Below are 12,096 nucleotides of genomic sequence, written 5' to 3' on the forward strand. Positions count from 1 at the left end.
AGGACAGAGTGTACGCAGGGAAACCCAGAACCATCGCGGAACTCAAGGAATCCATCAGGGAGGACATGAGAGCCATTCCCAAGTCAGTCTGTAAGAACGTCATGGACAACTTCGTGCTGCGCCTCAAGAAATGCACGGAGGTAATTGGAGGCCATCTAGAACACATGCTGTAGAGCGGAGAAAAAAAGGCCAAAGACCCTAGTGTTTTGATGTGATGTTTTGAACATATTAAACTAGTTATAACCAAAGTTTTATTTCATTCGGACAAAACACTAAGAAACTGGGCCTAATTAGAGTTGGGGCCCGTTTTTTTTTGGGTCACCCTGTATTTCTGTTTTGGCCACCACAGGAATCGCTGTATGCATGAAATTATTGAAAAAATATTGAAAATAGCCAAATTTGCAAATAATGACAACTGACAACCCTGAAGCATTTGCACAGCAGCTGCTTTGGCTCAAGCGCAGGGGAAAAATTGTAGCTTAGACCGCTTTGGCTCAAGCGCAGGGAAAAAATTATGGCTTAGACCACTTTGGCTCTAGCAAATATGAAAAAAACCGAAGAGCTTGAAATTAGTCTGCTCATTTCGCCTTCACATACACGTGATAACGGTTAGACCGTTATAGCATAAACAGATAATATCGATATCTGTTGAATGGCATCTTTAAATCAAATTTGACATGTTTGGGGTTAGACCGGTTTGCCTCTAAGCCCTTCAATTTCTCTCCTTTGTTTTGATGTGAGCAAGCGCAGAAAATCCGCTCTCACACAGGCAGGTAGTAAAATATGGCAGGAAAGCTTTTACTGTGTGCGTGATAACAACAGTCTTTTCATTCTTGACTTTTGTCCAAAATTGACCAGGAGTTTCTTTCTTAACACTTTGCTCCTCAAAGGGAGGCCAGATTTGGCCCCCCCCTCATATTTCCTTTGATTATTTGAAGCACAGTAACGCCATGCACTTGGTTTTTCTTGACTTTTCCTAAAATTGCCAGGCGGTTCTGATGATATTAAATTTGATGCTAACAGTTGTGTAGTTTTCTTGTAAATTCAAGATTTTGGTGAATTTTTGCTATTTCTAGCTGACTTCCAGCAAAGCGTGAAATGGATTACATTGCGATAACAAGCCATAAGCTCATAATTGCTTCGTGCATCGATATGCGCGAGCAGAGAGAAACGTCCTCTTGTTTTCCTTTGTTTGGTTTGACCTCAATAATACAAAGCGCGTTATTTCTTACGCTACAAAAGAAAAGCCAGTGATCACAAAGCTGTTAATTAGAAAAAATAATAGCAAACGTTTTTTGCGTTATCAGCTCTACAAAGAAGAATAGCAATCCACGATCAAAATAGTAGGCTATGTAGGCCACAAACTATTCAAAACAGTTATTTCAAGTAGATAATATTCATTGACGAATAAAAAACGTTACAATAAGAAATCTTGGGTGAAGGCACGAAAACCTGGTTTCGAAATAAACGTTCTATGGAAATACTCTCATTGACAAGCATTGCAATTGTGGAAATGTATGACTGCAAATGCTTTTGGGAGATGCCGGAGAAATAGCGTTTTTGCAAACAGTAATTGTGAAAAACACTCAAAATTATGAGATAGGCTCCATTTACACGTAGCAGCTAACTCGATGGCGTCCCTTCCCTGCTTTATGTCGCCTACTTGTTCTTATGTCCTGCATTATTGTTTCACCGTGCACTGTGTGTTGTTCCAAAGAGCGCAAAATAAAGATGATAATGCCTCATGTACATTACAAAATATTTTGTAATGTAGACAAGGCATAAAGTTAGGCGTCACATTAGACAAACAACAAATCAGCTTTCTTGATCATTGATTCAACATCTGAATACGTTGCGCCAATGTACAGTATAAGAGGCCGGCTATTGTGAAGACCCGCCATTTATAAACGATCCGATTATACCAAAAGTGAGACAAACTAGTGGATCAAAGAATGAATAAACAATGCTGAGGAAACTAAATCTAAGTGACGAACAATACCGATGGCTTCATTTATCTTGGAAAAATGCTGCCTAAACTTATCAACAAAAAAACACAGTAAATAACGGCAAGGATCCCGAAAGCAGAATTTGCTCAACTTTGGCATGAATTTAGTCAGACATTTACAGTAATAATTCCACACATACAATAACGAGCTTTCAACGGCTGTAAGATACATAATAATCAATCTGGTTCTGGGCGGTTTGTGTAACAGCTTAGGGGAAGACACTACTTGAAATGATGCACCACACAAAAGATTTTCAATGAAGATTGAGTCTAAAAACCGATGTGGATTGTGCTTCACAATGACTTCAAGTTTAGGACAGAAAAGGCACAAAAATATCACGATGAAAATAAAGACCTTGTGGGAAATTTTCGAGAATCATAACACGATGCAAATACCAAAAACGCGTAGTTTGCATGCTGGTCTAAGCTGGCCGGCAACCACAAAGGTAGACAATACAGGCAGTTTATAATTCGATAACAGCGCAATAAACATTATAAATACGTAAACCGACAATTTTCTTTTACAAACATTTTACGTCTAATAGTAAATTTTCCCCCAACAATTTTTTGTAAAGCGCTTGCAAACCACGGTTTTGTAAAATAATTCATCATTATTATTTTTTACTTCTCGGATATTCTAAAACGTCATCAGCAAAATCAGAAAAAAAAATTTCATTACTTCAATGTAGTAGGCCTAAGAATTTTTTATAGAATTGTAGCCACGTTGTTTCAACAAAGAAGCCATTTTTTGGCAATATAAAGTTATAGAAAATAATTTGCAATCATGCAAATGTTTGGGAAGAATCTAGGAAGTCTTCTCGCAATCTGGCACAAAATGATTATGTTTATTGTATTTCTGCAATATTTTTTACGACAAACTTTGAAGCTTCGTTATAATCATTTTTATCTTTGAAGTCAAAAGTTAATTTTTTTTTTGGCCAGAAACATAATCGCTGCCTTGCTGATGTTGTCGCCTTTACGCGTATTTTTTGTGCTTCAAACAATAAGGACCCAGTCAGCAATCCAGTCCTTTTACATTGATTCAACATTTGTAAACGTTAAATTTATGTAGATTTGCTGACTGTGGGTTATTTCACATTTCCTTTGTTTACGCATATTCCTCAATTCGCTGTTGCATTGTTTCGACGCTGGCGGACTAAAAATGTTATTTCAAATTGATTGACACAATCTTCAATAAAAAGTGAGCTTCGAACTTAGCTTTGTTGATGTACAGTAAATGCTGTATTTTTTGTGGATGTAATTTATGAGTCATGTTTATAAACACGCGTAAGCGAAATGACTTATGATGTGGCCTGCATGATATTTGTGTTGCGACTTGACACAAATCCACAATTTCAAAAGCACCTAATTTGAACTTAGAAATTTCAGATAATTTCAACAACTTGTTCAATTGTCTTCTCTCTACTAAAAATATTCATACTACAAACTCAATTGTAGACATAAAATACACAAACGAAGATGTAAACAGCTATTCAAGCAGGCTAAGGTGTTACTTATGAGAAATTTGGTTCCATAAAACTAGAAGCTAGCCATGAGTTTCGGAATGCATTAGTTTAGGATAAAAATGTAAGACAACAAACGCAGTTTTGTTTTTTTTTCAAATTCGTGTAACAATGTTACTCTGATTGTAACTATTTTAGAATCAGTGAGTAGCTTACAATAAGATTTGCTCGCAAACCGTAAATTCTAATCAATGCAATGATTCGGCACACCGCACACACATTTCGTGCGTTCGATCGAGCTCTTTGTTATTCAGAAGTTTGCATGAAATCGGATTAGCACGGTAATTAAATAGCGGCAAGTTAAATCAAAATTGTCGTTTTTGGGTACCTTTGCAAAAATTGAAATATCAAGTTTAACATATAAAATTTTAAAATAATGACTTTTCAAACTTATAGACAAATGATTTGCTTTCACACCAGTGCAACTTCTGTTGAAATAGCACCAGCGGATAACAGGTAACAGCTGATTGAATTTGATCCAAAAATGGCCCCCCCTTGAGCAGTTAACTTCCAAAAAAACGTTGAAAAGCAAAGGGTTAAAACAGTTCATCAATACACTGTCGCACTGAATGTCAATAAAATCCTCTTGAAACCCAAAAATGCTTTGGTAGTTTTCAGGCAGGGTATCAACATCATTAGCAAATGGATTGCGCACCCTTTCCAAATCCTTTGCACTTTTAGGGATAATCAAATCAAACTCTCGTATCAATGAACCCAAATACTCACAAGCTGGACATCGTCAAAGCCTAACTCCGTATCTTCCAGTAACTTCAAAACAGTAAATGATGCTGTTTCTGGGAAGCAATTTTCCTCTTCCGTAACTTCAGCTTTTCCGTAAAAGCAATCAGTTTTTCAGATACATTGACCAACATTACAATATGTTTAGCCCTTACAAAAATGTATTCAAGATGTTCAGCTCCGAAAATATATCAGAAAGATACGCCACAAACAAAAGCCACTTTTAATCAGCAAACTTTTCTGCCAAGCTATGCTTGTTTATCAAAAATTGCTTCACCTTCTTGTGCAGAGTTACAAATCTCTCCAGTACTTTGCCACGAGATAACCATCTTACATTAGAAAAGTGCAACAGATGTCGGCATTCTGCATTAAAATCTTCGCCTAATTTTTGCAAATATTTTATAATCTTCTTTTGCGAAGATCAAGTTTTGGTGTGATTTTTGAAGCAATTAATTGTTACAATTTCCTAGTCTAGTGTATACTGTGTACACTTCACCGCAAAATGTGTGTGGTAAAATCGTCGGGTGAAACATGCGGCGTAGTTTGAATAATGGAAATTACGAAAACTAAAGTAGTGATAGGCAGTTTAAACTTTGCTCAAGACTCAAGAGACATTATCTTTTATCACCACATCTTAAAGCGACCCAGCCAAATGAAACGGCGACCCAGTTTTGGGTCGCGACCCAGGGGTTGAGAAGCACTGGCCTAGCCTACTAGTTACCAAAAAAGATAAATATCTTTTACTTGTAGCTGACAAAAAAGAAAATATAGTATATTGTTCCTTGTTACAACATAGTCACAAAATATTTAGCCAATATTCCTACTTGCGGCAATATATGAAGACGAAGTTGATGGTTGCGTCAGAGCTGACGTTGATTCTACTGATGGACGTTGGTGCATTGCAGTGCTCGATTGGTCTGTAAATTTGAAAAAATAACTTGTTGTTTGTGCAATAGATATCATTCAGTTATAGCAGACAAACAAGCAAACAAATATTGTTTATTGTCACATTGTAATCGCTATGTAACACTTGTGCCTCTTCTGGCATGAAGTTATGAAACACAAGATTGAGAAAATACAATTGACAAAATCAAAAAAATATTAATTACGTAATCGTCTGAGCGCTCATTCACAAATAACGTTAAGGGTCCAAGTGCCAATGATATTTGTTGAAAGGAATATCAATTATTGTAATGAATTTCTCCATAAAGATAACAAATGATATCTTGACTTGGCCTACTGTAATAAAAAAACCTCTATGATATAATTTGTTGTTAGTGGTACGATAAATAAACTGTAGATGAAATAAAAAATGAACCTTTGTTGATAATCGGATCCAAAAGGATTCCTGATGTAAATTGTACAACAACAGTCCAGTGGTCCTTCAGCAGGTTGTTTTGTACAAAAGATCTAAAATCGGTTAATGACATTTCACGACAGATGTATAAAGCACTGAAGTATTCCTGAAAGGTCTGGTGGCTAAAATAGAAGCGTTGCTGCCCTTCCAGGAGTGGATATTCTCTGTTTGCTCCCAATAGAGTGACGACAAGATCTTGAACTTCCTGACTGGAGAGATATTCTGTTTCAAGGTCGTCTGCTGTGATTAATACAGTTCCTTTTTCTGTTGCTTCATACGCAATTTTGGAAAGTCTGATTACAATATCATCAGATATGGAAACGGCGTGTCCTGAAGTTTTAAGATTTAACAATACAGTATGAAATATCCTGGTCATCGTGGATATATCATCAATTTGAGTCGATCCAAGAGATGCTCTCACGTAGAGCTGCAGCATCAGAGGGTTGTAGCATATGGACTTTAAATGTGGAGTTTTTTCTGTAAGATCGTTCCAAAGAATCTCGGATTGTTGTTGGTCGTTGACTAAGGCATCAAATAACGTTTTCATGTTGTCAGATGTCAGATCACGAATGAAGTAAGTGCGTTTGGGTCGACATCTTCCTGGAATACTAAGCATAGCGTGTGGTCGAGAAGTGAATATCAAGTGACAATTTTCAAGAAATTTTCCTAAACAAAGATTCGAAACAAGTTCCCAGTATTGAAGTAAAGTATTGTAGTTGGATTTTTTTGCTTTTTCGTTCAAGTTCCAACTTACTTGATCAAATCCATCCAAAATAATGAAGCAGTTTTCCGGATTGGCTGTCATCCATTCAAAAACAGAATTCTGTTCTTGGTCGCTTAAGTTGTAGTTGCAATCTCCCAACAGAAACTCTTTCAATGTAAATTGTTCGTTGCAGTCATTCATCTCCATAAAAAGCTTCCTTAGGACAAGATAGTCTTCACTTTGAGAAAGTCGTCTTGCCAAGCGTTTTGATAGTGTTGTTTTTCCTGACCCAGGATATCCGATAACCGACACAAAACTGTTCTTTCGAAGATTAGAAACTAATCGATCGATTGTTACTGCTTGTTCAGATCCAGATAACTCAATTCCTTGACTGTTGGGATTGTACTTGTCATCGTTTGGAATAAACCGTCCTTGGTAAAAATCAACTTGAACTATTTCAGGATAAATTTCTGGAAAACTCGCTGAAGAAACTTTAAAGTTGGAGAGATCAACGTCATATTTGGGATGATATTGTTTGAAAGTTTCTTTTTGGAGTTTTTTTAATTCTTGTTTTGAATCTAAAAAGCACAAATGAAAATTGTTCGTAAAAAATTATTTGTGAGATTGCACCCTTACTTGATTAGACTTTGAGTGACTTATTGTTCCACAAAGTAAATTAAAAGTTTGATAAAGAGTCCATATATATAAAGCTAAGTACAATACAGAGTTTGATTTAACGTCTCATTTCTTCCACAAGTTTTATATATTTTATATATTTTCATTTTATATATATATTTTCATACGTTTTATATATTTTCAATACAATATTAAAAGCTTTTGTGAAGGATTTTTTTAAATGTAAGCTTAAATAAATTTTAGCAATTTTAACAAATCTCTATGTTTCGGAGCAGGGCTGTTCGAAAGAAAATATTTTCTTTCCTTGAAAAGAGAATTTCCATATCTTGTTTTTGTATTCGTTTCGAAATAATTTTGTTAGCAAAAAGTTTCGTTTTGTAAAACCGTTTTGCTTCGTTATCCATTCGAAATGAGATGACACACAAAAAAAATTCAAAATGGAGTTCACACCAAAAAATAAAAACAAAAATGCAGGTGTCGAAGTGATCTTGTTCCATCGTTTTCAAAAGTTCCATAGGCTACTAGCAATCCCCACCGATCGGCATCGTAAAGTGAGGGAATGTACACGTATTGCATTCTTAGAACGATCCAATAATATCAAGGATTTCTAGAAGTATGGGATGCATAAATACTCGCTCAGAGTAGGGTGCGTTATGCAAAAGTGTTGCCAGACGTTTTTAGTTAAAATGTTATTGTTGGTTGTCTCATGAGCAAACAAACCCTAAGCCAAGTCTTTTAAAAGCTTTGAACAACTAACACATGATCTAGTTGTAAACCTGGATACAACAACAATAACTTTTGGTTTTAATAACGTGTTGCAATAACCTGATCTGTAGAAATTACAACTTAAAATAAAAGAACAAATTCAGTAAAAAATCACTAATGTAAGAATTTGAAATCTACTTCTTGATAAATTGATTGTTTTGCGTAGCAGCAGCGCAGTAAGTAAATTTGTATTTTTAGGTGGTAGCTTAATTGCTTTGAACAGCAATAATTTCTAAAAACTGTCGCAAAAACAAAATAAATTTATTGAATTTTACAAAATTTTGATAAGATTTAACTACAAAGCAACGGTATACTTCTGAGCTGACCAAAAATAAAATAAAAATTTGAAAAATCATCTGGCAATATTGTTTTATAACGTACACCCTACTGTAAGTATATGCCTTCGCATCACGTACAACTAGAAATCCCTGAACGATACTCACGCAATTCGCTCTTAATTTAGCACTTCTGTAAGCTAAATCATATTATTAAGACGTCATAGATGTCTTAACATAGAGGTTATGAAGACTTTATGAAATAAATTGATTAAACAGTTTAAGCAAATATGTTTCTTAATTTAGAAAAAAAAGTTTAGAAATATTTTTGAAATTTTCAGAAAAAAATTCGTTACAAAATTTTGAAACATTTCTTTTCGATGTAAAAATATTTGCCATGATTTCGTTTCCATTCAAATTACGTTTCTTTGTGAAAGATTTTGTTTCAAACAAAAAATTGTTTTGAACATCCCAATTTGGAAACTAAAATATGCTTGGAAAAAAAATGGTAAATCATTAAAATAAAACTTTTCGTGTAATATCTATCCTGTAATCAAAATGTTTGAAATTCATTTATTTAATTTAAACATATCCACAAAACCCTGATCAATAATTTTGTTGATATTTTTGTTTTTATTTTATTAAATGATTGTTTTTTTTTAAATGAACAAAACACAAAGAGAAGTAATGTTACTTTAAAATATTCTATTTTTTTAAATGTTACTTTTAAAATATTTGCATCCTTATTGCAACCAACAAGTGGCTTTATAATGTTTTTTGTATCATTTCAGCCTCGCAATAAAATCAACAATATATTTTGCTAATTGGTATAACATTTTGCTGCATCTTTTGAGTTTCCGTTATTACAAAGATTAAAAGCATGAAGCTGATTTGTTATTGCAAAGCTTTGCATGGTTACAGTTGATGATGAAGCAAGATTCATTGACAATTAAAACTAGTTATACAATTTTTCAATGAAAATATGGCAACATAGCAACAGTTTGCAAACTCACTATGTCTATCATCATTAAGCTCAATGCTCTAATCCTTTAAAAACCGAGCAATTATTACCTAGTTATGGAAACTATTTCAATCAAATATAAACAGTACAAACTATGGTGCAGACATGTTGCGCTGGGGCTTGGCAGAGAGTGCTGCTTGTGAGTGTGGCGAAATGCAGACGGCAGCCCACATTATCAAGGATTGCCGGCTATACAGACCACCCCATGGTATGGAAGGCCTAATTTCCATCGATGACGACACCAGGCAGTGGCTAACCAACGGATGCCCTGACATATAGCGACAACACGAAAGAAGAAGAAGTACAAACCTTCATCTCCAGATGGGGCACAACTTTGCTCTGGCAAATTGTAGATCGTTGTATGATACTGCCTGTTGTCAACATGTTTGACCACCTGTTGATACTGCCGCTGATCAACCTGGACCACTTGTTGAAGCTGTCGCTGATTAACCTGGACCACTTGTTGATACTGCCGCTGGTCAATTTGGACCACTGCTTCATCAACATGCTGATGGACAGTTGTAGAAAACTGTCGGTTGTCCTGGTAAGTCAGTTGTTGTTGAGCTTGTCCTGTAAGAAAACTTAATAAATATTGTTTTGACAATTAACATGTGAGCCTTAAATTTAACGTAAGAAGATGTCGATGACTTGATGTCGGGATCATAGCGGTTGTAAGTTTTGTTCTCTTTCGGTGAAATGAAGCAACATATTTTAAAATGTGCAAAATACGTAAAAAGCAGTGCTATCAAAATTATCAACATGTTAGAGCAACCATCAAATCAAACTCACCTTCAGCCGCCACTTCTTCACTTGGAACATCTGCATTTTGTTCGCCGTTGCTGGAATGTGACATGTTTTTAATTTGTGAATCTCGATAGATTAGAATATTAAAACTTAGTAGTTGATACTACAAAACACAATTGCAAGTAATTATAATGTCGCTCCAGTAACAACAAAAAAGACAAATCAAGCAATTATAAAGTTTAATTGAACATGTTTTATGGCGACAAGCCACCTTGCTTAGCATCCAATTTTACAAACTTGTGTAAATGTCACACTATTTTGCCTCATCTAAAGCTTACACCCGGGGACTGAAGATTTAGATTGAATGGAAGGAAGGCAAGGAAGCAATTTTCAGACATGCATCGTTTAAGTGTCATGTGAAAGACGCAATCGCATGCTTTTGAGCGGTGTCGAACCGGCATCCTATTGAGGGTCATACCAGAGCTCTCACAACTTGGCTAAGCAGCGGACACATCGCTGCTCTAAGTCTGATCTCTCTTCACCAATTAAAAAGTTAGAAACAGTGCAATAAAATATAACTTTACAGTTTTTGTTTGACCTTTCCAAGATTCGCATCCAGATGGACAAGTTGTTGACTGTGCAGAAGCGCTCAACCGCTCGCGTTTATAATCGAATGATCACGTGAGCAATGCGTGGCCTGGAAAACGATAGAAAAAATGAAATGTTCTTGGTGAAAAAAAGTTTTTAACTTGTAAACATGAACGAAGAGGCTTTTTATTTACGTCGTTTCAAGGTTGGTAGACGTTGAAATCATATTTTTTTACAATTGCTTACAAGTTTTAAAGATTTAGAAGTTGAAGAAACCAAAACTTTTCATTCAGACTTTCCTTCTTCACAATCAACTATAAAATGAAAAAGAAAACTTTCCATATCGCTTTGAATTTGCAACAAAGTTTGCATGAAAAGAAAGTACCGAAACATTGCAAAATTTCTATTTTGAGCAGTCCTAAACGTAAGTGAAAACGTTGCCTAATTTCAAACAAATGAAAACACGTGGAGTTGACAATTTCTTTGCGTACGGTATCATTACATTGGCAAAAACATGCTTTTGTTGGTTCTGAGGCTGAGTAAAACAGTAGGCTACACGAAAACAACATAAGAAGTGTAGTTGACTGCCAGTCATAAGGTACGTGAGGAAATAAAAGGTATGATGAAAATGAATGTAATCAATAGATGACTTGGGAAAGGACTTTGGACTGAGGTAAAGTTGTAAAAGCAGGACTGCAACAATCAATCAATCAAATTTATTCTTCATCCAGCAGATACAGCGTAAACACCAGCCATTTTAAAGTTCAAGAAGTTGAAGAAACCAAAGCTTTTCATTCAGACTTCCCTCTTCACAATCAACAATAAAATGAAAAAGAAGACTTTCCATATTGCTTTGAATTTGAAACAAAGATTAACGCAACAAAGTGTTATAAACTACATAACAAAACCTTATTGTAAGGTTTAACAAACTAAGAATATGAACAAAACTATAAGAAACAAATCAATAGTTAATACAACTCTAGAAGTACTGTTTTAAACACAAAAGCCACTACCTCAAACATCGGCTACCTTACACCAACGATGCATTGTGAAATGAAGAACTTAACCCTTTAAGGGACAATGGTACATATGTGTACCATAAAAGTTTTGGACTTACGCAACTAAAATAAACATTTTTTTTAATTTTACGTTTTGATGGTATTCTGCTACGTTGATTGTTCAATATAAAATTAGAATTTCGAAATTCTGGATCATTTTTCACACATTTCAAAGGTTGGTTTTTGAGCAGTTAGCACAGTACCACTGTGACGTCTGTTCACGGTATGTTTGTGGAAACAACAAGCAGCAGTTTGCTCTATTTTATTCCGAAACATAAAGGATAGTTGTTGTGTTGTAATATATAAACGTTTTTACCATTGTTGAAAGTATTTTAGTATTGAAAAAAATCATATAAATTTTATGGTACATTTGTGTACCATTGTCCCTTAGGAGAAATATCAGATAACTTTTCAGATCTTATTGAGGTGCCTGTCGGCAGTGTGTTTTCGTGTTGTTGCTGATTCGTAGCTCTTTAATACTGCATTATCAAATGTTAATAGCCTATGTACATATATTCAAACATTGCATTAGAAAACACTCCAAAACAGAACAAACAATATATGTGTTGAGTGTAATGCCCACCTGGGCTATTTAAATGGTAAAAATTGCTTCTCATTGTACCATGAGTGTGACTAACTTTACTGAGCTGTCACCATTAAACTTGGAAGATGTTTCTGTATGA

General features: G+C 35.0%; 1 protein-coding gene across 1 annotated transcript in view; it reads right to left on the reverse strand.

The window, feature by feature from the left end:
* LOC145765718 (uncharacterized) overlaps nucleotides 1-7,507 on the reverse strand; it is a 1,283,504-nt gene extending 1,275,997 nt beyond the window's left edge. Inside the window, exons 1-3 of the mRNA XM_082577542.1 lie at nucleotides 7,498-7,507; nucleotides 5,585-6,904; nucleotides 5,091-5,183 (exon numbers count right to left, since the gene is read on the reverse strand). Of these exons, the coding sequence (XP_082433668.1) occupies nucleotides 5,091-5,183; nucleotides 5,585-6,904; nucleotides 7,498-7,507 (1,423 nt within the window). The remainder of the gene's footprint in view (nucleotides 1-5,090; nucleotides 5,184-5,584; nucleotides 6,905-7,497) is intronic.
* Between the last annotated feature and the right edge of the window lie 4,589 nt (nucleotides 7,508-12,096).

This window comes from Aplidium turbinatum, chromosome 2, assembly GCF_918807975.1.
Source record: "Aplidium turbinatum chromosome 2, kaAplTurb1.1, whole genome shotgun sequence".
Taxonomy (NCBI): domain Eukaryota; kingdom Metazoa; phylum Chordata; class Ascidiacea; order Aplousobranchia; family Polyclinidae; genus Aplidium; species Aplidium turbinatum.